The following is a 26,516-nucleotide window of genomic DNA, read 5'->3' as shown; positions in this document are numbered from 1 at the left end:
TTCCAGCTCCCGTTTTTCCTCGATGACAACTCGTACCTTTCCACTCCCCTTTTTCTCCCTCCTCGCGCTCACAGACACATAACGTGTATGGCAGTCCATTCTCCCTGCAGCACGGACTACACTGCCCATGATGCTACATTCTTTAGAGCTATGCTTGTAGCATTCTGCCTGTTAGCTTAGCACAACAACAACAACAACGAAAAGGCGCTCTCTCACCCAGGAAACACACAGTCGCAGAGAGAGAGAGAGAGAGCGTCGCCCTGTAACCATGGCAACCGTAACGCTGCCGCCTGGAACAACAGAACGTAGCTGTCAAACAAAACCCAAACAGTCCTGACCCGCGACAATATGAAACAGGAAAGTACCGCAGTGTAATCCATTTATTTCAACAAAGTAACTGTATTCTGAATACCACCTTTTTAAACGGTAACTGTAACAGAATACAGTTACTCATATTTTGTATTTTAAATACGTAACGGCGGTACATGTATTCCGTTACTCCCCAACACTGAAAGTATGCCATGAACACTTTTATGCCTGAGATCATTAAAAGCGATTGAATGATTTATAAAAATATTTTTGTTCCAGCTGTTGCTTCAATTTGACCTTAACACTTAAGCTCACATCTGTGATGGGACACGAGGAGAGGATGTAAAAGTGTGTGCATATGAATGGAGCTCGCTAACTAAGCTAGCTAACATTAGCAGATCTGATGACTCCACTAAATATAATTCATTTTTTTAAAAAACGAATAAATAAATAAACTAAATGGCTTTTCAGGTGATAACTTCTAGACTGCAAACTGCAGTCTAGAAGTTATCACTTGGTTGGTCTAGATTTTACTCAGGTTCAGTGATGATTTCTTTGCTTTGAACTGATTCCAGCTCTGTTTAATTACAACTATTTAAATGTTGAAGATGAATTTTAACTTTTACAGCCAAGGACAACAAAAGACTATACTGACTTACAAAAAGTGATGAAGACATTTATTAGCAGTACACAAACTCATGCTACACAATCTGTAGTGAGAGTACCAACAGGAAGAGGCGTAGACAAGACTCCCCCATCTGAAATTGGAGGTCATTCAGCTGTAATCAACCAGTAGGTCCTGCACCATTAAACAGCTTAGTAACAAGTTTTAAGTTTTCTGTAAATCAATAGACCACTGACAACAACCACTGCTGTAGAAGAAACTAGCACACCAACTATCAGTCCAACAGATCCATCTTCCTCCCATCTGTCCTCTCTGTGTCCTCCTGGTGGATCTGTAGGTGAGAAATAGGTGTGAGGGACAGGAACGTGATCACTGAAGCACAGACCAGAATCAATTTCCTCTTCAAACTGCACACACTGAACTCAAACTCACCTGAAGGAACAACACTCAGGTTGATGATATTTATGGGGTCAGTCGTCAGCCAAGTTCTCTTCATTCGAGTTGTTCCTGTCCTCTGGATGATACGACACTCATATGTTCCAGCATCACTAATCGTCACATCCTTCAGCACCAATGAGACGTCTCCATCTTTCATCTGGTTATCCTGCAGGTCCACCCGGCCCTTAAAGGATGGATCCTGGTAATCTGGATGAAGTTGGTTGTCCCGGTATAAGATCACATACTCGTCTCTCTTCAGGTCAGGCCTGCTCCACTCTACAACTGAGATCAGGATGTTATTGTTTGGAGCTCGACATGGCAGAGTGACGTTCAGTCCAGACTCAGCTGTGATGTTTTTCAGCTCTAAAAGAGGAAACAACACAAAGTAGAGGGGTTAGAGCAACCATTGTATAACTGCTTGCTTCTACAACAGCCAATCACAGTGAGGAGTGAGAGAGACCACTGTTGGGTCAGTGTACCGTGCCTCTGAGACTGTGCTGAGACACAGCAAACTTTGTGGCAGTGGCACATAATGATGAGACATTCTGGACGAGTTGGTTACTGTGGGGTCCAGGTATCGCCTCATGCTACAGGTAATGAAACTGACACTAGCCAAAAGCAAAACTAGTGGGAAAAACCCCAGAAAGGATGAAGAAGGAAAAATGTCCACCTTGTGGTTGCTTCATTGCCTCTCATTCTGTAACAGTCATCAACCGCAGCAAAACAATACCCGGTGGTGTACGTAAATTATGCATGATGAAGTTTTAAAATTTTGATAGATCAGTCCATAGCACCTTCTTCCAGTCTTCAGTAGTCTATCGGTGGTGTTTCATGCCACAGGCATGTCTCGTTTTCTTATTCTGACGACTTACCAATGGTTTCTTGTTGTAACTCGCTGTGCTTGAAGTTGGGAAGTTGTGTGAGCCGTCTGTCACATAAGCTGTTGACTCCCAGAAACTTGTCTGTTGATTTTTATTGTGGTCTGCCAGACCTCTTCCTGTCTGAGATTCCCCAGGTTCTGAGTGCCCTTTGATGGTGAAGGGAACTGTACCAACTAACACAGTGACTTTCTTTGCAAATTCACTGTAGGAAAGACTTTTAAACCTTATGATGAGTTGTCTGCCATCCATTGTTAATTGCTTTTTTCTTTCTTTTTCTATAGCAACACACAAATTTCTTCAGTACATTACTGCAGTACAACTGAGTACATTAAGGGTATGGTACCTCATTGTGTTCCAACACTGCATTTACAACCCCCTGCCCCCAGCAGACAGAGCAGTTTGTAAGTAATCAAGAAAAATTGGGACACCTGTAGCAATTGGTAGCATCGACTTTGAAGGCTTGATCAATCTCTACTGTTGCAGAACAGCTTTAAATTGTTAAGCTATTTCTTGTTCCCTGAAAAAGGCTTTTTTGTAGGATTCTGAAATAAAAATTTAAAAACTAGAAGAATTTGTGTTCTAAAACATTTTACTAGTAGTGTAAATCAGTGCATACAGATTACAGAACAAAACCATGCCATGGTACAATTAAATATGCAGTCCCCTCATTATAGGTTACTGTGTCTATTCAGTGCAGCCACTGCTGGCCTTTATTCTTTGAACAAAAAGCTTTATTCAATGGAGACTCATTCTGAAAACTACAGATGCTGCAGGCAGTAAAGTTCTTTGGTCTCTGTGGTCAGACATGGAGTCAAAACGTTACAAGGCCACAGACACCACCCAGCCTCGTGTTGCCTTAGCGTAGCGTAGCCTTGCTTTGTGTGTATAACAACCACCACCAACCTCGTGTCAACACACAAAGAAACTCAGTCATTATGAAAATAATTCTTCAAGAAACAGTATTTATATGTAAAATGGGCGGATACTACTACTTCTATAAACCAAATGTGAATGTTTAAGAAATAACGCTCACCTGCAGAGACAAGCATGACAATGCTGAAAAACCACAAGAACCAGCGGAACAACGCAGATGACTCAGCAGCCATTCTTGTGCTTTCTAGATCGGCTGACTGTATTTTGTTTTATGAGTATGTTATTGTTTTCTGTTAATGCCACAGGCTACTTTAAAAACTAAAGGAATGCCAAAGTCACAAACCACGTTTTCAGCAGTGCGCCGCCATTACTGTTCAGGAAGAAACTTAGCTGAAAACGTCATCACATGGAATTTAATTTTTTTATAGACAGCACAACTTTAGAGCTGATGTATTTCACGTGAAAGGGTGTTTTGGGTGAGAGAAATAGCAGTCCTGAGACCTAAACTATTTTTAATTTTCTCCTAACTATTTTTAATGAGTTTATATTCCTGTCTGGCCCAACTAAGCTTCCTTTATTAACTGGAAGATGTAACACAGTTGTTACTTACTTAAAAAAAAAAAAAATCCTGAGTTTCAGGAGCTTAAATATTATTCACAGCTCACCTACTTTTCCATCCAGTTTTCAGAAACTGCATTAGTCTTGCATGTTTTCATATTTCTTGGTGTATTCTAATAAGTTAAATAAAAAACAACCTGGCAGGGCAAAAGCTGCTGATAACAATTTGAACCTCTGTAAATGTGAATTCTTACCTTTTTTTTAAAATGTGTATTGTGTTAGTTTGTTCTTTATCTGAAGCTCAGGTGGTCACAACAGGAAAGTATTATCCTGATTAAGCTGGGGTCATGTTAATATATTCATTTAGTGATGGTCACAGAGCGGTCAGTTTACTGAAAATATTGTTTACAGAGATACAGAAGGTTGTTTCAAAACACTAACTGTTGCTCTGAAGAGATCTTCTTAGCTCTTCTAAATGTCACGGTGGAAAAAAACACGGAAAAACCAAAAATCTACAAGAGAATAAATCATTTGGTCATAAAATAAAGCTCATAAAATCAAGACTATAGAACTTGACTACATGCTGAAGTGGCTATTCAGCCATCTGATTCATGTTACAGCAGCTCATGAGTGAATGAACATGGTGCAATAAAAGTACTTTTAAAACTATATTTTTCCAAAAACTTGCATTTACTTGAGTGCAGTTAGGGGTTGGAATGGTGTGTAGTGGTTTTTGGAGTGTAATCATGGGGTTAGAGTGAGCAGTAATTTTACTAGTGCTCCACACTGTGCTACAACCGCTCTGTCCCCTTGCTTCTTAACTGAACCTTTAGTCTGCCTGGCTCTTGAACAACAAAATATTTTAAAAATGTCACAAGTTTATGTGGTGATATTCTCATGCATGAGGCAACTACGAAAACAGCAAATAAATAGACATCTGTGTCTTTTCTCCGGAAATGAACATTTTGATCCAATATAGGTAATTCATCAACATGGCTGGAGAGAGTTTGTAGTTATATACAGTCTGTATAAATTTGGTTAATTTAACAAACATTTGTAGGGAGATGGCTGTTACTGTGAATTTACAGCAGTTACACAGTGATTAGTAATAAACAGAGCCAGTGAGATTGAGTCGAGCTTGAGTAGATTTAAGAAAGTGAGTGACCTACGTGTGTCAGTTGGTTTGTGGTGTGGTTTTGATTTTTTCGGTGAGTTAGAATTTTTTGGTTTTAAAGCCAAGTTAAGAATATTCATAGTTTAATTTCCAAAACTTGCATATGATCTTCAGTCTGTAGCAGATCTACTGACTATCACCTAGCAGCTGGAGCAGTCTCAAATGGAGCTCAGTCCACTACTGCCACCTGTGGCCAGGTGCCATAGCTTACGACCAGATTAACTTGAGACACACATCTGTACCTGGTTCTATCACCACATTGAGTAGAGGCTGAGTGGCTGCACTTGCATCTGGCATGTGAGTGAAGTTGGCCCCCCACCTTCGTCAAATCTAACAAAAGTGGTATCAAACGTTTGTGTTACGTTTGTGCTGCAAAATTTTTCCTTTGGGGGCCAACTTCACTCACATAAATCATGTGCATTCAAATCTACCCACAAGCATGTTGAAAGATGCAATGCCAGCAATGTGGATTGTCAAGAATTAAACCAATCATTAAGCAAAGACAACAGCGATCATTTCTTCTGTTTATTTAGCATGCATAACATTTGTAGTAGCCTTCTGTACAGTCCACGCTCACTGTGTGGTATCACTTTCCATAGCAGTTGCATTCAATCTGAAAGAAAAACTAGATTGTCAGAGTCATTTGTCTAAAGTCAGGCTGTTGAGTGAAGGAACTAAACATATCTGAATGTGCAGGTACTGCAGATTTCTGTGCAAAAGTCTTATCTGTGGATTGCTCGATGTTTTCATGTGTCCTTTAGGTGCTCCGTGTGTTTAAAGTGCAAAGGCATGCAGGTCACCTGAACTATAAGTTTTCTGTTGGTGCATCAAAGTGACATTTCACCCAGTGATGTTGAAGTAAACCATTTAAGGTGCTTCAGTCTTAGGTATTGATTTGATTATCTTACCCACTGATCTGTTTCTGCACCCGAGCTTCTCTCACCACAGGCATGACAACTTTTTGTGGACCCCTGCCAAACTGATGTCATTAAACATTAGTCCATAATTAATGCAGCATTTTTTCGCCCCACCATTGTCAAATAAGCACAAACATTACACCGTCATTCCCTTCCAATAAGGTGACCACTAATTTGGAAAAAGTTTACATACCTCACTTTCCAACTCTTTCCCAGGGGCCAAGTCAACATTCTCAGAAAATAACTTCACCATCTCCTTAGTCATCATCTTCTGGGTCACAGCAAGACTGCACCGGCGATTTCCCCTAACAGGAAGGTGGTGACACTGGTGGTGCTGATGGCCCCTCACAAGGAGCAAACAGTTCCTTCAGTTTTGCTTGGACCCTCTCTTTAGGCTGGAAGTAGTGTGTCAATTGGTCTGTGTTAATCTTGAGAGTCCTCTTTCCCTTCTCTGACAACAAGTTTTGCCCTCCAGCTTCATAATTTTAAAGGGTCCCACCATATCCAAATCCAGTTTGCCACCTTTCCTCTCTTCTTGCCTTATATTTTTCTGCAAATCAAGGTCTCCCACCTGAAAACTATCCTCCTCTCCCCTTTTTGTTTCTCTCCTGCGGATATTTTCTTGGCTGCTTTTGGCATTTTTGGTCACTTCAGCGTACACCACCTCCTGGGATTTTAGGCCCTCACAAACTTCACTGAAATGATCATACAGACGCTTTCTTCTGTAATCTGCCAAAATAGAAGGACACCGAGTAACTGAAACTGGATTAAAACATTTTCCCTCAAGTGCATTATAGCATTTTACCTGCATTCCTTTGGGATCTCCAATGGACCTTGCCTCCCTGCCGAACATGAGGAAAAAGGGGCTTTATTTTGTAGTCACCTGCTTTTTTGTTCTGAGCCCGAACATAGTCAACTGCAGAAATTTGTCCCAGCTCTTTGAGTGGTTAGTCACCAGTTTATTGAGGGATCTGAAATTTGGTAGCATGAAAAAGAAAAATATACTCAATATGCAGTTTTGTGACGTAGTTACAACATTAAATATAAAGGGCAGTACTTAACCTCTGGCTTGTGCCATTTAAATTTTCCACAAGGCCATTTGTTTGGGGATGACATGCTGAGCAGAGGCTTCTTTTGATGCCCAGAGTTTCACACAGGTCATAGATGACCTTGAAAAGTTGATCACATTAGTCATCACAGCTGAAATTACATATTTGCTTTATTTATTAATGTTGTACCTTGTGGGAAAACTCTGAGCCCTGGTCTGTTAGCAGTCTTTTAGGTGCACCAAATTTGTAAAAGAGATCAAGAATACACCGGTGCCCTCATCTGCTGTTTTACTTTTTAGTGGGTAGGCCTCTGTCCATTTGGTGAAATAATCAATCATGACACAAATATATTGATTACCGCCATTTGTTAAGGTTAGTTTACCAACAAGATCCATTCCAGTGAGCTCAAAGGGCTCTGTGAATTATGAGGAAAAAAATACAAGTGTGTTATATTATGTTTGAAGTATTTGAATAGTATCAACTATTCTCTCTGCATTACTGTAACAACTATTGGAATGTATGATTTTTTTCCTTCCCATATGGAAAAGAAATAGAAAAAACTTGCATCAGATGTGGCCTACTTCATATAGTGGGTCATATAAGGCTTACATGATTTACTCATGAAAGTGGCCACTTTCATATATTGTTTTAGGAAGTATCCAAAACATACAAGTTTCATTTATATAATTTTTCAAGGGATCTTATATCTGTTTTCACTCTTGTATGCTTTTCATACAAGTTTCACACAAGACAGATACAAACTTTATAAGATTTATATACATCCTTTCCATATGGGATAATATTTCCCTGGTTACATTGGCATTGTGGACACTGAACAACCTAGTGACAAATAGAGTAACATTAAATTCTTAAAAACAGTCTAAATTTCTCCTTGCTTTTCATAATAATCAGCACACTAACTTATAGCTGTAGATAATATGTGTTTGTCAAAACCAACAGAGTACAAACAAAGAAAAGCACAGTAAAACACACACCTTTGTTCATGCTCATCTTGAAGAACTGTACTCACACATTTTTGAATGTCCCCTTCCATGCCAGGGAAGTAATAGTGTGCCATGATAGTCTGAGTCTTCTTCCATCCACAGTGTCCACCAAAGTGGCTGTAATGAAATATCCTTAAGCATTTCACTTGCCTCTTTGGCAGAGCAGACCACTTTCACCAAGTGCTCAGTTTTAGTTTTCTTTCCATCTAGATTAAGCGTGTAAAGGCGAAAAAAACAAAACAAATGATCACATGAAAGCAGAATAGTACACTCTGATAGTTTACATGAAATAATCAATTGTACTCATCATTTTTCCTGAAGGTCTCAACTCCTCTCTTAATTGTACATCTTTCTCTGCTTCTTGACCCTTCAGCAATTGTGGAGTTTGAACTCCAGAAGCTCCCTCACAAGTTTGGGCTCCATTTCCCCCCACCTACGCCTGTCCATGTATCTATCACACCTGATAACTTACCTACTCCACTGTACCACAAACACACAGAGTCAGAAAGAAAAGAAAGCAAACCAAATGAAACACCCCAGTCACTCACTTTCTTAAATCCACTCACTTTCACAAGCGCTTCTCAATCACCACCCTGGCTATAATTGCTTTCTAACCACTGTAAATTCACTGTAATTACTCTCTCCTCATAAACCCCCAAAGGTTTGTTTTACTCCACTATGTGTGCTCGTATGGGTCTGACCCTTTCACTCCTTTGATTTTTTTCCTCGTACTTTTTTTTTTTTTTTGCATTTTCGTCATGTCTGTCTTTGTACGGACCTGCCGTGTTCGCCGTCGTTTTGTACGTAACTGTTTTTGGGGCAAATAAAATGCAAGTAGGGATTAAAACCACAGAATTAATGATTACCGGTGCTGGAAATGCTAGTGTTTGATGCAGTGTTTTGATTCTGTTGACACTCGTACCAAGACTACCCACAATACTCGTTTGTGTTGTTGTGTTTGGCACATCTCTGTTGCCTGTGGGGCTCGCACACAAGAATTTCACTCGCATGTGCTGTGCCAGTGTGCCTGCACATGTGATGTGACAATAAAAGTGAAAAAAAAAAAAAATACAATGCGCAAAAGGCGAGTGAAGGTTATCGGGGGTGGGAGGGTTGTTGAGTCGGCTTTTGTTTTGCTGCCTTCAGCCGTCCAATCAGCAGCGTGTGAGTACAACCGATCTGTGTAAATTACCCACAATGCCTCCGTGTGTCTCACAGGCTCAAAGTGAAAGCAGAGAATGAGGAACAGACTCAGACTGGCGCTCTCTGAGCCTCTGTGTCTTCTTACAGATGTATAAGCGACCCAGCAGCACCGAGACGTGTTTCTGCTGCAGTTTCCCATCAGTTTAAACGCAGTTTAAGCCTCTTCCCCCTGTAACCGTGACTCAGACGGCTTCCGTGACGGAGGGCTTTAAATAGCTCCCGGGTCCTTGGAGCTGTCGTGTTACTTCGGTAGCACATATACTAAAATTGGAACGATACAGAGAAGATTAGCATGGCCCCTGCGCAAGGATGACACGCAAATTCGTGAAGCGTTCCTCATTTTCTCTTTTAAAAACACGCACAAAATCTGTGTTTAATCATTCTTTAGCTGACTGACTGTAAAGTTAAATCATGCAGGAAGTGCCTCTGACTCCGCCCCCTGGTGGTAGAGAGTCTAATTAGTGTGTGTTATCTGGCTTCATGGATCAATAAAGTTGGGTGTCATCTGCAGATCAGTGAAAATGTATTCTGTACCTTCTAATGATTCTGCCTAAGGGAAGTTTGTCTAAGGCAAAAATTAAAAACATCACAGGAGGCGCCGCTGGAGGTCACGCAATTAGCTGGACCAACCTGGAGAGTCAGCACTTGCTCCTTTTGTTGGACGTTTTAAGCTCATAATGGATGTCATATTGACAAACGGAGGCTATTCTGAGAGTTCACGTCTTTGTCCTGCTACAGCCCTTAATGTGAGATTTTTCACATTAAGGGCTGTAGCAGGACAAACGCGTGTTGGTGTTGGAGTCAGACACAATATTAAAATATGTCATTCTTTATGTTAAATTTGATACAAGTATATACATTTATTCTTCTGTATTTACTGTCATTAAAACACACAGTTGACCTGAGTTGTACTTCAACTTGGGCAGGACTTTCATTTTGAAGGAAATCCCCTCCATCACCACCACCACCCTATCTGTGGAAGGACAGAGATCATGACCAGAAGTACTGTGAGTGTTACCCAAACAGAGAAAATCTGATTTTCATACATTTAAAGATTTTCAAGACTCGCTGAATCCAAATATACGCAGAGATGAAGTTTGTTTCCTCTGCTGTCTGAGTCAAAATGAATGACATGAGTGTTGAGATGAATGCCTCAGCAGGCTGCAGTGGCCCTGAGGAGTAAAACTGGGGAGTGGTTTTCCACGACCATCTATGGATTACCTTATATTTTAATTACCTTTCAAAGTAAATTCCACAGAAGAAAATAAAGATAAAAAAAGAGAAGTGGCTCCTGTGTGCGCCAGACTCCATTCAATATTTAGATAAATTACTGTGTCCTTGGTTTGCAGCCAAGAAAGTGAGTTTTATATCAACTCCAAATTTGTGCTTGAATTATGCAGGGAGGTTTTAATGAATTCAACAATGGATGTTGATTCCAGAGAATTTCTCCTCTGCAGAGCTGTGCAGCCCTCATGTAACATCCCAACCGAAAAACTCAATTAAAAAAAAAAAAACACGAAGGTCAAGTATTCCCCACAGTGTGAGCCGATTTTCTCAGCAGGATGTGTACCTCTGCTTAGAATAATGTTCGAAGCCGTATTTCACAAATGTACAAGTTTGTCTTTTGTGAATTAAGCATGTTAATTTGCAATAATAAAGGTGTTTTTTCTGACCTACATTTCAAACTTAAAACCATCATTTTAACCGTTCAGTTCTCCAAACTTTAGTGAAGCTGGGCTAAAGCCGTTCACCATCACCTGTCCTCCTTAAGGTGGGAGATTGTGGGAAGAAACCCGACATAAGCCTGAACGTCTGATCAATATTTTATTCTGGATTTGTAGGCTGACCCGACTGGTTTACTCCGTGGTGTCATGAGTCATCTTTGTGACCTTGTTAATGATTTGATCAAAGTAATTTATACTTTTAGTGGACATTGGTGATGTGGCTGATTTCCTCCTTTTGCACTCCCACTACGCAGCTTGCAGTCAGACAGCGATGCCCTGAGATTGCTAAATATTACAATTTTTATACGGAGTCTGGTGAGGTCTGTCGTCTTAAATCAGAGACTCTTATATCTCAGTGTCGCCCTTGTGTGGCAGGTTGGTGGAGCTGCAGGTTTTGTTTTTGTCATTTAAACAAAAGCAGACTTCCTCCTTCAGTTTAACGCAGGAAAATAAAGACAGCAAAGCAGATTTTAGTCCACACATACACTTAATGTTCAGAGGCAGCATTCAGTATAACAATAATTAAGAGAGGTTTTAAAATAGAGGCCAGATCAGAAGCTGTTTCAGAGGCAGTCAGCAGCAGAATGATGAGCAGAATGAGTCCAGGTCCTGCTGGGATTCAGAAAAATCTCCATATCTGAGTCCTGATGCAAGATCCGGACCCTGTGGAGGTCTTTCTGTTTGAGTGCAGCAGGGCCGGGTGTCTCTCTCCCAGCCAATCATTGCTCCCAGCCTGCAGGGCGGGTGAAGGTCAGTCGGGGGTGGGAGGGTTGTTGAGTCGGCTTTTGTTCTGCTGCCTTCAGCCGTCCAATCAGCAGCGTGTGAGTACAACCGATTTGTGTATATTACCCACAATGCCTCCGTGTGTCTCACAGGCTCAAAGTGAAAGCAGAGAATGAGGAACAGACTCAGACTGGCGCTCTCTGAGCCTCTGTGTCTTCTTACAGATGTATAAGCGACCCAGCAGCACCGAGACGTGTTTCTGCTGCAGTTTCCCATCAGTTTAAACGCAGTTTAAGCCTCTTCCCCCTGTAACCGTGACTCAGACGGCTTCCGTGACGGAGGGCTTTAAATAGCTCCCGGGTCCTTGGAGCTGTCGTGTTACTTCGGTAGCACATATACTAAAATTGGAACGATACAGAGAAGATTAGCATGGCCCCTGCGCAAGGATGACACGCAAATTCGTGAAGCGTTCCTCATTTTCTCTTTTAAAACACGCACAAAATCTGTGTTTAATCATTCTTTAGCTGACTGACTGTAGCTCCTGTGCGCGCCAGACTTCGTTCAATATTTAGCTAAATTACTGTGTCTTTGGTTTGTAATCAATAAAGCGAGTTTTATATCAACCCCAACGTTGTACATGAATTATGCGGGGGGGGGGGTAATAAATTCGGCGATGGTTGTTGGTGACAGAGAGTTTCTGCTCTGCAGAGCTTTGCAGCCGTCATGTAGCATCCCAGCCAAAAGTCTGAAATAAAAAACATGAAGTTCAAATATTTCCCACAGTGTGAGCTGATTTCCTCAGGAGGTTGTGGAGCTAGAATAATATTTAGAATAGAATAGAATAGAATTCAACTTTATTGTCATTGCACATGCACAGGTACAGGGCAACGAAATGCAGTTTGCATCTATCCAGAAGTGCTTTAGTGATATAGATATATTACAATATATATTAGCAATAATATAGATATGTGAGTATATTACAGAAATGGGTCTATTATGGTATGTTATAATGTACACGGTATGAAGTATGTTGTGAATATTCTATAACTATAAGTATGTACAGGCTGTAGTGAGTACAAGCTATGTACAGGCTATGAACAGGATATAAATATGAAAAACTATACAGAATATGAAATAAATAACTTTACAGAAATCTGAGATATACAGCTATACAGAAATGGGAACTGTGCAAGTTGTAAACAGTTGTAGGGTTAAAAATTATCGAATGTACAGAATGATTATTTACACAGAGCTATGCAGTAGTGCAGTTAAGATAAGTGAGGGTGTAGATAGTTCCTACAGAGGCTATATAAAGTGCTAGTGGTTGTGAGTGGTGGTTCAGTCCATGTTATTATTGTGTGTTTGAGGGTACAGTTGTCCATTGTGGGTGTGTGTGTTCAGTCCATGAGTTAACGTGGGTCAGATGTCAGGAGGCAGAGTTCAGGAGTCTGACAGCTGTGGGGAAGAAGCTGTTCCGGTACCTGGTGGTCTTAGTCCGGAGGCTCCTGTAGCGCCTCCCAGAGGGCAGGAGGGTGAAGAGTCCATGTGATAGGTGACTGGGGTCTTTGATGATTTTCCCAGCCCTTTTCAGACACCGCTTCCTGTAGATGTCTTTCATGGCAGGAAGTGGTGCTCCGGCGATGCGCTGGGCAGTTTTCACGACCCTCTGCAACGCCTTCCGGTCCGAGGCAGAGCAGTTCCCGTACCAGACTGTTATACAGTTGGTCAGGATGCTCTCGATGGTGCAACGATAGAAGTTCACCAGGATGTCTGAGGACAGGTGGTTCTTCCTCAGAGTCCTCAAGAAGAAGAGGCGCTGGTGAGCCTTCTTGACCAGCTTGGAGCAGTTGGTCGTCCAGGTGAGATCCTCGGAGATGTGGACTCCCAAGAACTTGAAGCTGCTCACACGCTCCACAGCCGTCCCCTTAATGTGGATGGGTGGATGTGGGTCAGCATTCCTCCTGTAGTCCATGATGAGCTCCTTGGTCTTCTCGGTGTTAAGCAGCAGGTTGTTTGTGTCGCACCACTCAGCCAGACGATCCACCTCCTCCCTGTAGGCGGCCTCATCGTTGTCACTGATGAGGCCAATCACCGTGGTGTCATCTGCAAACTTAATGATGGTGTTGGAACCATCAGCAGGTCTGCAGTTGTGGGTGAAGAGGGAGTAGAGGAAAGGGCTCATCACACAGCCTTGTGGTACACCGGTGTTCATCGTGATTGTAGATGAGCAGCGGTTATCCAGCCGGACATGTTGGGGGCGGTTGGTCAGGAAGTCCAGTAACCATTTGCAGATGAGGGAACTGATGCCCAGGTCTGTCAGTTTCCTGATGAGTTGTGAGGGGTGGATTGTATTGAATGCTGAAATGAAGTCTATAAACAGCATTCTGGCGTAGGTGTTGTTGTTGTCCAGGTGTGAGAGGACAGAGTGCATTGCGATGGAGACTGCATCCTCTGTGCTCCTGTTCTGGCGGTATGCGAATTGGTGGGGGTCCAGGGTGGGGGGGAGGCAGGATTTGAAGTGTGCTAGGACCAGCTGCTCTAAGCACTTAGTGATGATGGGGGTGAGGGCTACTGGGCGGTAGTCATTGAGGCAAGATGGGTTGGAGTTTTTGGGTATCGGGACGATGGAGGTGGATTTGAAGCAGGCCGGTACCACAGCGTGGGCCAAGGACAGGTTGAATATGTCTGTGAGCACTCCTGCAAGCTCCCCAGAACACGCTTTGAGAACACGCCCGGGGATGCCATCAGGACCTGCAGCCTTGTGGACATTGATCCTGCTCAGCACCGCTCCTACATCGGTGGGGGAGAGAGTCAGAGGTTGGTGGTCTGGCGTCACGTCTGCTTTGGTTGTGGTTGTGGGGTTCCCTCGCTCAAAACGAGCATAAAAGTTGTTGAATTTGAAGTTGTATTTTGCAAATGTATGAGTTTGTCTTTTGTGAATTAATACAGAGCATGTTCATTTGCTGTAATAAATGTGTTTTTTCTGACCTACATTTCAAAATTAAAAGCACAATTTTTAACTGTCCAGTTCTTCAAATGTTAGTGAAGCTGGGCTAAAGTCTTTCACAGTCACCTGTCCTCCTTCAGGCGGGGATTGTGGGAAGAAAACCGATGTCTACTGAGCTTGGAAAGAAAAGAGTCTGGACTTCTTTAAGTTGCTTGAAGACGTTTCACCTCTCATCCGAGAAGCTTCTTCAGTTCTAGGGTCACATGGTGGAGAGTCCAGAAGAAAACCGACATAAACCTGAAAATCTCACAAATATTCTACGCCGGTTTGTAACCTGGTCCAACTAGTTTAGTGCAGGCTGTCATGAGTCATCTTTGTGACGTTGTTAATGCTTTGATCAGAAGTAACTGATAATTTTAATGAGATTGGTGATGCGGCTGATTTCCTCCTCTTGCAGTCACACTCCTCAGCTTCGCGTCCACACAGCGACGCCCTGAGGCAGCCACTGGAACTGCGGCTGGTGTTTTAAGAGATAAGAGATAACGCTTTATTGTCGTTGTACAGTCATACCTAGTGCAATAGTACAACGAAATTGCAAAACTGTCCCACGTTGGCAGTACGTACAACACAAACAAGAGAACACAACACAGTAATTTCATAAATAAAAAGAATGAGTGTATATTTTTATTGCACATTATTAGTATTATTTTTATTGTCCATAAAGGCAGCCAATCAGGTCAGCTTGGACCTGATTGGCTGCTGTCAGCTGTTAGCATTGATTAGGGCTATTGCGCTGTTGTACAAGCTGTCCTGGAGTCTGTTTGTCCGTGACCTCCGCAGCCTGAAGGAGCTGATCAGTGTTTTTGCCCACAATAAGCTGAGATTCTGAAATATACTAAGTGCCGAGTAATGTTTGTTATTATGGCTCACATTAAGAACACTATTACTTTTGTTTTGCTGCCTTCAGCCGTCCAATCAGCAGCGTGTGAGTACAACCGATCTGTGTAAATTACCCACAATGCCTCAGTGTGTCTCACAGGCTCAAAGTGAAAGCAGAGAATGAGGAACAGACTCAGACTGGCGCTCTCTGAGCCTCTGTGTCTTCTTACAGATGTATAAGCGACCCAGCAGCACCGAGACGTGTTTCTGCTGCAGTTTCCCATCAGTTTAAACGCAGTTTAAGCCTCTTCCCCCTGTAACCGTGACTCAGACGGCTTCCGTGACGGAGGGCTTTAAATAGCTCCCGGGTCCTTGGAGCTGTCGTGTTACTTCGGTAGCACATATACTAAAATTGGAACGATACAGAGAAGATTAGCATGGCCCCTGCGCAAGGATGACACGCAAATTCGTGAAGCGTTCCTCATTTTCTCTTTTAAAACACGCACAAAATCTGTGTTTAATCATTCTTTAGCTGACAAATTCTTTAGCATTAAATCATGCAGGAAGTGCCTCTGACTCCGCCCCCTGGTGGTACACAAGCAGGCGATGGCAGCAGTGCCGAAACATTTAAATTTTAAGATTTAGGATTTTTGTCCACATGCTAAGTTCTGCTTCTCCTGCATGACTTTTACTGAGATCACAGCAGGATTGTAACATGAGATCAGTGTGAAGTTTAAAGCCGCACATTATGCTGTAAACGTTCCTGATCAGAGGCTGGTTCGGTGCTCAGAAACGTGTTTAACAGCAGTTAAGTAATATTTTTATGTTATTTAAATATTTATAAAATTAATGAGTGCGTGTTAAAAGAGAGAGAGGGGACACTTAAACGCTCTGAATTGAAATGTAAACTTTGATCAGAGTTAATGAAGTTTTTATATCCTGTTGGTCTCTGAAGATAGGGTTAGTGTGGATAATGCTTCAGTCCTGTGCCAGGACCAGAAGTACACAAACACTTAGATACTCAGAAGTACAGAACAGTCTCAGGGAGAAGCTGAAGTACTGATTTATCTTTAAAGAAATGGAGAAGTTGAGGCTCTGAAATATACTTAAAGGTTAAAACGGCTCTTTGAAGGACATTTCTAGCAGCTGGTTCTGAGTGCTAAGTAAAGCTAAGAGACATTAACCTCACGTTAATACAATAAATTGATGACGACAACAGGAACTTTATTTCAACTTATTTGTGTTGAAATGTATAAAGTAACTAGAGGTGTGAATCAGACTGATCAAAGTTCAGATATCTGAATATTCTGTTCTTTGTTGTCGGGTAGTTTTCTCCACATCACTCTTTGTTATGAGACTAACTTCGATATTTCATGACTTAAAGATCAGATATATTTTTCTTTCATTAACATAAAGCAGATTTCTGTAACATTTGTTATGTTTAGTTCTTTATGGACTCGTTCACGCTTGGCCTGACTCTCCTCAGACGACTGAGCTAACCTGTAGTAAGCAGTGATAAAGTGTGTCTGTAGAAAATGCCCTTCTCATTCTGCAGTGTTTCCTCCTGACATGGAGGCCACGGACCGACTCCTCAGTGTGACTTAATATCTGAAATGTGTGGTGGAGTGTAAAGACCTCCATCACTGACACTGATGTTTCTAATTGAACTCCATCATATGACTGTGAATATCTCAAAAATCGGTCTGAGCTGAAATCACACAGAAGTGAACTCTGTTATCAAATCAGGTGTAATTGTAATTCAATCATGTTTGCACTGTTTGACCTGTTGAGCTTGTCTTGTTGTTGTTTACATGCATGTCTAAATATTTCTTCTACCTTGTATAGTTTATATTTTCTTCTGTTTTTGCATTATTGTTATTATTGTTCTTCGGTATGCTGCATCTATTGATTTATTCCTTCTCTTTCTACTTTGCTGCTATAACAAAGTGAATTTCTGGGACTAATAAATTCTTTCTTATCACTGTGATGGAAATAACTGTAAACAAAGATGCCAAATAGTTCTTTCTTTTTTAAAAAGGAGTCTGGAGACATGTCACTGTGCTGGTGATATCCACGTCAATGATTTGATTTGATGAAGCCTTTATTTGTGACTTGCAGTTGCCTGCAGCAAAATTGGACCTCTTGCAACCATACATACATTACACAAACTTCACATTGGGGAGACAGGTCAGAACAGGTAGCGTAAAGAACAACAATGAAATGTACAACACAAAAGGGCAGTGGAGGAGAAATAAGAGAACTCTGCTCAGACTGAGCTCCTGATAGGGGATCAGTATGAGAACAGAAAACAAAAACTCCTCAGCACAAAAATCTTCACACCATAACACCATGGAAACACGTGACAAGCAACAGGGATGGGTGAGTAGGGTCAGAGTAAGCCAATGTAGACGGCAGCATCAGGTCATCTCTGTGCGTTGCAGCTGACCCACCGTCTGCATCGGAAGGGGGGGAAGAATTGGAGGTGATGACGGTGGGTCGGTCCCCTCGTCCAGAACGTCAGCTGACATCTTTGAGCTTGATGCCTGCTGCTGCTACAGCTACTCCACCCTGATCAGTTTTGTGTAACTCATCACACGTAGATCTCAAAGTATGAACGTCATTTATACTGTGAGAACAGAGTAGCTTAAAGGTGAAACCTGTGTACACAGCAGGCTTGATCAAACCCACGTGAAGACTAAACACCTTTGGCTCACCTCATCTGGTCTGGCAGTGGAAACCAGGGCTCAGGTTGGACGAGGCCAGGAACTGCTCGGTTATGGTGGAGGAGCCACCAAAGATGGAGGGGGAGCCTTGTGAGAAGTAGCAGCAGGAGATGGCACCTCTGCAAGCTGATCCAGGCCCTGTGAGACCTCCAGCAGCTCCTCCTGTGACTCCTGGTAGGAGCTGGATGTGGTTGTAGTGAGAGGCTGAATGAAAGAGAAGTAAATGTTTTAGTTCATGAAGCGTTTGATGTTTAAATTGAAGAGAGTGGAAGCTGATCAGACTGCAGAAAGAAACCATTTCTTGTTGGTTGGTGTAGCTGGTGTAACAAACCCTCTGAGGCATCCACCTCCTCTGGGCTCCGCAGCCTGCCCGATGTGGACCGATGACCTGGACTTCTTTGGAGGCTTCTAGGATGAGGGTCCCAGTGGGGGCTCTACCAGATGTTAAATGCTCCTTCTAAAATTAGGCATGAGTATGAGATAGTAAATGCAGTGATTAAAGAAAAATCTAACTCAATATGTTTGGTTTTAAAGCACTTTGGATGTGAAACAGAGAGAATTTGACACAGTTTTTAGTAATCTGCTCACTCTTTCATCAAAGCCTTCACTTGTAGAATCAGGTGTTTTATACAGTGTGATGTATGCAGCGAGCACAGATGTTATGATGATGAGCTGGATCATCCTCTCACAGTGGAATAAGTCACCGGATGTACAGCGTGAACGGTGCTCGGTTAACACAACACTGAACAACACTGTGTGTCGACTTTAAATCCTTCGCCCGTCTGTTAGATAAACATTGTGAAATCACTGATTCACACAGTCACAGAAAGAAAATCACAGAGAGCCTCGTGTGAGTCTGAAATAATATAATTTAACTGTTTTTCACCATTATTTCATGAAAATAAAGCAAAGAAAGACTGAATAAATCGGTACTCACAAGATTCTCTGGAGCTCTGCCGATGGGAGGGTCAATGAAGAAACTGGAACAAATCCTCGAACTGTGTTGCTAACAGGGATGTTGAAGAGTGCGCTCTAGTGGATAAACTCTGACAATGATACTCACAGCACAGATGAATGGTGTTTCTCTCGTCTCTTCTTTACTTATTTAGATTTACAAACCATTTTAAATGCTGATGCTGATAAATCAGGTTGTTCAGGCTATACCACGTATTAGTATTGTTTTAAGGACCTTAATCACAGCCTGTAACCAATGTACATTTACTGGAAATATCATTTATACATGTTTTCCTCATACTGGTGCTGAGCGTGCAGCATCCACAGCATGAAACAATTCACACCTGGATTCACTTTCTCATTGGCTCTGCCTCTTCGCTGCTTGTCCTGAATCTTTTAATGCTTTTATTTGCACATGTGACCAGTCAGCATGACTGATATACACTTTATTGGTTATTGGGTCAGCAGTTATTTCAGACTCATCACTTTGTGGATGGTGTGACTTTAAAACAGGAATAATGTAGTTTATTGTTTTAAATATGAAGCATGGCTTTGTATTTCTGTCTGTTTTCCAATGAAAATTAACACTAAAGTGACTTTATTTCTATTTATTTCATAAAAGAAGACTTTAAAATCTTCTTTTATGTGTTAATGAGTGTAAACTGGGTGCAGTCACCTCCACTCTACTGTAAAAAGCAAAGATAAAGTCACTGAAGCTGTTTCCTGTCATGTGCCTCTGACAGACAGCCACAGCTGCCCCGGACCAAAATACCACTGGGGGAACCGACCCAAACAAGGGGTACCCACATGCACCACCTCATACCTCCTTCACCTCCCTCCCTCTCTTACCGCTCTGCTGAGGTGGTTCAACCCCTTCAGGGTTATTTTTGGCCTCTGCAGGGGTCGGCCTAAGAGGAGAGAGAGAGGGCACCCGAATGTTAGTGAGAGTCCTGCACTCCCTCAGCCTGTCCCGCCCTCGGCTGCTTTCTCCTTCCTCACTGTCTCCTGTGTGTTTTGTTTGCCCGGCACAATGACTGTAGGGAACATGGAGCGAGCCGAGCTGTTTGATGCCGGGAGCAAAGGTCGAGGCTTGAGGGCCGCCAAAGAGCTCAACACGGGGGAAGTGATCTTCTCTGAGCCCAGTTTTGCAGCTGTGGTCTTCGACAGGTACGGGTCTCCTGGTCGTTCTGGGTTTTGCATGAACACGTCTCAGGTGTACTCAGACTGTGGGCGTTGGTCACCATCTCAGGGTCAGGGACCTTCCTTCTAGACCTCTGAATTCTATGACATCAGCAACACGAAGGCCATCGAGGTGTCATGTGAACTTGAGCGTGACATAGTTCTGGATCCAATGTGAGGAGGCTCCAGCAGAAAGGATTATGGCACCTTTACAAGGTTTAACGTTCAGGTTTTATTAATATAAGATCAGATTTAAGAGTGTAACGGCTTTTAGCATCACATATGGAACATAAAAAAGCACATTGTGGTTGGTTTCAGGTATGCAGTGATCTGCAGGTTGATTCTCACTGTTTAGTTTGGCCTCTGGAGACAGAAAACAGACCTGTCCCCGAAAATCTGAGAGGGATGGATGTTTGACAACGCAGCAAAAGTCAAACTGGGACACACAGGAGGCCATTGCGACGTCATTAGGAACTGGATTGATGTGGTCTGCTTTGCTGGTTTCAGTGGTTTGAATAAGCTGCAGCCATCTGAGTTTAAAGTCGTTTAAGCTTGGTTTTGTTTTTTTGGCGCCAAAGTTGACAGTTGACCTTTTGACATAGAAAATGACTCTTGTGTCCAAATGTAGGTAAAAAAGAAAAAATTTATCCAGCAAATCATTGGAAAACAAACATCCAGAGAACCAGTTTGTTTTTTCTGTTCCTCTACGAGGACATGGAATCTTTGATCTTTATTGAGACTATGAGACATTATGATGAGGGCCTGCAACTGTAATTTCATACAAGAAGGTAAAAATTTTATGCCTTCGTTAAATGAACTAAAGTTATTGGATCTCAGGATCAGGCGGGAGCTGATTCCTGATTTTTTTTTGAGTGTTCTACATGTTTGCTTTGGTTAGTAATGATTTGCCGATGGCTAAAATCAGCTGGTATTAAAGGGAACACTGGTTTGTTGATGTGCTAGAATACCAGACACAGATCTGGTAGCAGTGTTAGTGTTACAGCCTTATAAGAGCTCGTATCTGCAAGACGGCAGCTCACCGAAGCAGGCATGCACTGAGGGTTTCTGCACAGTGTAAGGCGGGAGCTGTCCAAAACTACAAAGAGACTGAGGACGCTGTAAGTGGGAGGTGAGAGGCATTAACAACGCTGCTTGGCGTTGTTTTGGACCGGCACAGAGGGCTAAATAAACAGTTTACACACAGACCTGCAAACTTCTGTGAGGTTTAAAGAATGATAAAGAAATGAGAATCAGGGAAACTAGAAAAACAGCTACATACTTTCATTATTCTCTGAACATAGGAGCACTCCTCATCTCTGTGATTTTACCATTAACCTGTCTGTGTTTCTCTTTCAGTTTGGCCACCCAGGTGTGCCACAGCTGCTTCCGCCATCAGGCCAATCTGCACCGCTGCGCTCAGTGCAAGTTTGCCCACTACTGCGACCGAACCTGCCAGACCGCGTGCTGGAACGAGCACAAGCAGGAGTGTGGCGCCATCAAGAAGCTCGGCAGCGCGCCCAGCGAGAATATTCGGTAAGAAAAGGTGCATGACAGAGACCTCTGGGTTTCCCACCATCGAAAAATGTGCTAACATCTGAAACGTTTTTGCTTCCTGGATAAATAAAGTTTGTAGAAGAGAAGGGAAATAAACTTTGTATGAAAAGACAGATTTTCACTCCCCTTGAACGCTTACAGACTTCACACATTCCCTGCAGTTAAGAGCTGTTTACAGGCCGCGAAGTACCAGAAAGTGTGCTTAAACTAAGATTTATTAATACCGGAAGTGATGTTAAATGTGATAATGCAAGGTTTGTCCAAATGTGCTCAATCTTGTTTTGTATTTGGTTACTACCAGCAATCCCATTTATCTGTTATCCCCAAATTACCTGTGACTCATCTAAAGCTAAGATTGGCATTGGATTTTGTTTTAGCCACGTGCTAAATAGGTAAAGTTTCTTTTGGGGTGGGGTTCAATTGGGGTGTTCCAAATTAGGTGGACCAACCCAACTAAAAAGCTTAACCAAAGTCTAAATAGGTCATTGGGGACCTGGTTAAAGCCTTTGCTGCTGTCATGATCAGAAGGTTGAACTTCCAGGTATCTGAGGCTAATAAATCAGCCAGGCTGGGGGTTTGTGTCACATGATTGTTTTAGAATTGTGTGTCTACAACAAAATCCCAGTTACACCTGGAATCATTGCACTACATCATGCGTTTCCTGCCAGGTTTATTGTCCTGGACTATGATCTGGCTGATATTCCCAGGAATCTTGGACATGGATGAATGAACCTTCAATTTCCTGTTTCTTCCTGCGACAGCTTGGCAGCTCGTGTGCTGTGGCGTATGCACAAGGACACGGGCATCGCTTCCGACAGTCAGCTGATCTCCGTTGACCAACTGCAGGAGCATGTGGCCGACCTGGCCGCCGAAGACTTTAAGCAGCTCCGGGCTGACGTGCACAAGTTCCTTCAGTACTGGTCTTACGGGACGAGGCAGCACTCTGTCGACTATATCTCACACATCTTTGGCATCGTTAGTGTTTCATCATTAATCACCAAATCCAACATCCTAGCCCTGCCCCTGCCTCTTCTTACCCTTCCTGCCATCTGTGTCTGTTCTTGCAGATCAAGTGTAATGGATTCACCCTGAGTGACCAAAGAGGGCTGCAGGCTGTGGGTGTGGGTCTTTTTCCCAACCTGTGCCTGGTCAACCATGACTGCTGGCCTAACTGCACCGTCATTCTCAACCACGGGAAGTACGTATCCGAGCTGCGGAGCACTGCTCCATCATGAAATAAACCTCTCAGGGTCATTTCATAAAAAACACAACAATTTGAAAAAATCTTAATGAAAGCACGCAGAATTTTATCCTCCTAACACTAAGAAGTTGTTTATTATGTGTCTTTTGCGCTTGTGACGACTTAATTTACAGATATATATGGAGGCATATATTAGGGAAGTAAAGTACAGTAATAATGCCAGAGTCTGGCAGATTTAGTGGACCACACCGATGCTTTACTTTAAACAGAGCGCAGCGTATAAACGTCTGACTCTCTCTTTTCTTTGCAGCCAGTCAGCTGTGAGCTCTGCTCTCCACTCTCAGAGGAGGTATGTTTTCCAGACGTTCCGACACATGACTGGCTTTAGTGAGAACACACAGAGACACACGCCAGTGTTTATTCCAGCTATAACACAGAACGCTACATACAGTTTTATTATCTTTCTGTTTCTCCTGTGAGGCTGAGGAAAAAAACACAAATATTAGACTGAGGTTAGAGTTGCAGTTCCTGTGATGTCCACTGGAGGCTCCCTCGAGAAGTGCACAAGTCCCCATAGGACTTGTGTTAAAATATACAACTTCACAGCAGAAATAAAAATGTTTACAGCCTGGTACAAAATCAGTTTTGATCTCTGTGGATAGTTTCCTCTTCATAGCATCTGTGCAGGTTTGGTTGCACTAAAGAAGTTCTTAGACGTGAACTGCTTTTCCACAAGAACTTTTTAAGTTTTCAGTTTAATAACACAGTGTCTACAGGATCCACCTAAGGCTGTTAACCACTAAGGTTGCATATAGCTAAATATCCACGTTAGTTCAAATATAGTGTATCCAAACAGTAGCCAAAACGTCACTAGTCTCAGGGCTGCATTAGGTTTTTACCTTACAATTCTATGATTATAAACAAGAGATCAACCTGCCCCATATCTCTAAAAGTACACTTGTATGCAGAGATCATAGTGAACATGGACTAATCAACTTCCAGGATTCAAGATATTCAGATAGGTAACAAAGTCCAGTTTCCTCCGCTATAAAACAATTTACATGCATCGTGGTGTCCTCAGAGTTGTCCCTTAAGATGGTTGATAACCATCGTAAACCCTCACTGGGGTTTACTGAGACTCTACACCACATGGTTTTAGAACTGGAGATACCTTTTGAATGAGAGGTGAAATGTCTTCACCAAACTTAAAGAAGTCCAGTCACTTTCTTTCCAAGCTCCTTAGACTACCATGACCTGGATGACTGAGAAACCTACACCATCCGGTCCTTCTCTGTCCCAGGATTGAGCTACGGGCTCTGGGGAAAATCCCTGAGGGAGAAGAGCTGACCGTGAGCTACGTGGACTTCCTGAACCTTTCGGCTGACCGCCAGAAGAAGCTGAAGGAGCGTTTCCACTTTGACTGCACCTGTGAGCACTGCAGCAAGCACATCGAGGATGACCTGATGACAGCGGGTGCAGACAGCAAAGTGCGAGGGCAAACATTAGACTGTTTTTAAAGTGTATTTTCAGTTTATTACCTCGACTTTTCTCTCATTCTCTCAGCCATCTGCGGATAAGGTAAAGGAGGTAACAGTCTTCAGTAAGGAGTCTTTGGAGAAGATTGAGAAGTCACGTGTTGAGGGAGATTACAATGAGGTACACCACGCCCCTGTCAGCTTCCTTCCACCTAACCCTCTCTTGATGACTGTTGCCATGCTTTCGTTAACTCCTTCAGTCTAGTCAGCATCTCTCCTTTCCTCTCTCAGGTGCTGAAGTTGTGTTATGAGTGTCTGCAGAAGCAGGAGAATGTCCTGGCAGATACTAACCTGTACAAGCTGCGAGTGCTCAGCATCGCCAGCGAGGTCCTGTCATACCAGCGGTCCTTCGCCAAGGCAGCAGACTACGCCCACAGGATGGTGGAGGGATACAGGTTAGTGCTGATAATAGACTCCGTATCAGATCAACATAGCCACCAGGTTTGAGAAGTGAGGCCAGTATGGAAGCGCTTCCATGAGGCAGACCAGAACAGCACATTTAGGAGTCCCGATGTCTGCTAAACTCTCTGCAGACCTCCATAATTAAACTTTGGTAGGTCATGCATGGGAGCTAGGGTCTAAAACCATGTGTGAAATGGAAGAAGTTTGGAACCACCAGGACTCTTCATAGAGAAAGTGACTATCTGAGGTCTTGATTGGGGAGCAACGATGAACTGGTTATTCCAACAAAGCTTCCTCTGAAGAGATTAGGGATAGCCATCTCAGTAGCTCATTAATAGGGCCCTTCTGTTAGAACAGCTGGAAAGACCCAGACTATTAGACCTGATGAGGCAAAAAATACAGTTTTGAAGTAAAAAAAAAAAAAAAAAAAATCAGTCCCTGCCTGTAATCTGCTAAAACTGCCCCTATAGTAAAGCATGGTGGTGGTAGCATCATGCTGTGTGGTTGCTATGTTAGTAACTTGGACATGGAGGCTGGTGTAGACTGAGGAAAAAGTAAATAATACCTCTGGTGTATACTGGGTTTGCCCCAGGACCTTATCCTGGTAGGATGTGTCCTACACTTCACTTAGATTGCGTCCAGGTGGCATACTACTCAGATACCAAAACCGCCTCAACTGCCTCTTTCAATGTGGAGGAGCACAACTCAAATGGTTGCAATCAAAGGCTACGTTCTAACGCTTTTTATCTGCTGCTTCTGAGCTTTGAAACAGTCCATCACTTCATAACAGATCTGCCTAAACATCAGCGCCTTCTAAATGAATGCATGAGACACACTACTTCAACCTGGCCTGTAATCCTGCTGGAGCTCAGAGTTAATATAAAATAAATCTACAAATAATAAATAATTTATAATATATACTCATTGCTTTAGAGTGTGTATGTAAAGCATCTAAAATGTAGATTTTGGATGACTTTCGCCCCCTTTGCTTTTGGAAACAGGAAGTTGTACCACCCCAATAACGCCCAGCTGGGTATGGCCATTATGCGGGCAGGTGTCACCCACTGGCATGCAGGGCAGATTGAGGAGGGCCACAGCCTGATCTGTCAGGCCTACCGCATCCTGATGGTCACCCATGGATCCAACCACGCCATCACCAAAGACCTGGAGGTCACAATGCACTCACATGTTTGGTCTTTAAGTGCTATAATAAATATATATATAGTAAATTCATTGATTTCACTGTTTTTGCTTTAGGGGATGCGCACACAGACCGAGCTGGAGCTGAAGATGTTCAAGCAGAACAAGGCTGCGTACCAAACCATGAGGGACGCTGCACTAAAGCACTGAACACCAGAAACCTTCACCGCTGATGCTCCTATCTTAACTGTCCGCTGACATGTACATACCGAGTCCCCTAAAGCTCTGCAAACAGCCCCTGAGCAGAGATTGATCTGATTGCAAAGCTGCAGCTAGTAATGCAATATGCTGCATGTATGTACAATAAAAGTGGAGATACATGTGCTGTAACTACAGGCATCATTAGTGTTTATCATTCAGTGTAAATTTTATCTGCCTGAGTAATGCATCTACACAGCTCGCTGAGCAAGGACAAAGTTGACACTCCTGCTTCTTGTTGAAATACAGTCTTAGTCTTCCCCGAT

At 42.7% G+C, this 26,516-nt stretch overlaps 2 protein-coding genes, 2 long non-coding RNA genes and 3 other non-coding genes across 7 annotated transcripts; 4 read left to right on the top strand and 3 right to left on the bottom strand.

Annotated features, from left to right (window-relative positions):
• Nucleotides 1-960: 960 nt before the first annotated feature.
• Nucleotides 961-4,605, bottom strand: LOC120747365 (coxsackievirus and adenovirus receptor-like). Its single transcript, XM_040053155.1, has 3 exons — nucleotides 3,287-4,605; nucleotides 1,367-1,735; nucleotides 961-1,265 (listed from the first exon to the last, which is right to left on the bottom strand). The coding sequence occupies exons 1-3, from the start codon at nucleotides 3,357-3,359 to the stop codon at nucleotides 1,126-1,128; spliced, it is 582 nt and encodes a 193-aa protein (XP_039909089.1). The 5' UTR covers nucleotides 3,360-4,605; the 3' UTR covers nucleotides 961-1,125.
• Nucleotides 4,606-5,316: 711 nt separating this feature from the next.
• Nucleotides 5,317-7,434, bottom strand: LOC120747366. Its single transcript, XR_005699106.1, has 2 exons — nucleotides 7,014-7,434; nucleotides 5,317-6,944 (listed from the first exon to the last, which is right to left on the bottom strand). It is a non-coding gene; the product is annotated as an uncharacterized LOC120747366 (long non-coding RNA).
• Nucleotides 7,435-9,269: 1,835 nt separating this feature from the next.
• On the top strand, nucleotides 9,270-9,375 carry LOC120714672. The gene has a single exon (XR_005691471.1). It is a non-coding gene; the product is annotated as a U6 spliceosomal RNA (small nuclear RNA).
• Nucleotides 9,376-11,853: 2,478 nt separating this feature from the next.
• Nucleotides 11,854-11,959, top strand: LOC120714671. Its single transcript, XR_005691470.1, has one exon. It is a non-coding gene; the product is annotated as a U6 spliceosomal RNA (small nuclear RNA).
• A 1,069-nt stretch (nucleotides 11,960-13,028) lies between these two features.
• On the bottom strand, nucleotides 13,029-15,920 carry LOC120714522. Its single transcript, XR_005691420.1, has 3 exons — nucleotides 15,695-15,920; nucleotides 15,498-15,512; nucleotides 13,029-13,041 (listed from the first exon to the last, which is right to left on the bottom strand). It is a non-coding gene; the product is annotated as an uncharacterized LOC120714522 (long non-coding RNA).
• LOC120714670 lies at nucleotides 15,688-15,793 on the top strand. The gene has a single exon (XR_005691469.1). It is a non-coding gene; the product is annotated as a U6 spliceosomal RNA (small nuclear RNA).
• Nucleotides 15,921-19,874: 3,954 nt separating the features above from the next.
• On the top strand, nucleotides 19,875-26,385 carry smyd1a (SET and MYND domain containing 1a). Its single transcript, XM_040000519.1, has 10 exons — nucleotides 19,875-20,148; nucleotides 21,517-21,693; nucleotides 22,476-22,689; nucleotides 22,782-22,912; nucleotides 23,226-23,264; nucleotides 24,216-24,402; nucleotides 24,479-24,571; nucleotides 24,682-24,845; nucleotides 25,854-26,022; nucleotides 26,110-26,385. The coding sequence occupies exons 1-10, from the start codon at nucleotides 20,012-20,014 to the stop codon at nucleotides 26,200-26,202; spliced, it is 1,404 nt and encodes a 467-aa protein (XP_039856453.1). The 5' UTR covers nucleotides 19,875-20,011; the 3' UTR covers nucleotides 26,203-26,385.
• Nucleotides 26,386-26,516: the final 131 nt, after the last annotated feature.

Source organism: Simochromis diagramma, unplaced genomic scaffold (assembly GCF_900408965.1).
Source record: "Simochromis diagramma unplaced genomic scaffold, fSimDia1.1 OVJJ01000596.1, whole genome shotgun sequence".
Lineage (NCBI taxonomy): Eukaryota > Metazoa > Chordata > Actinopteri > Cichliformes > Cichlidae > Simochromis > Simochromis diagramma.
Note: the sequence above shows the minus strand (reverse complement) of the source record. Positions and strands in the feature narration are given on the sequence as shown.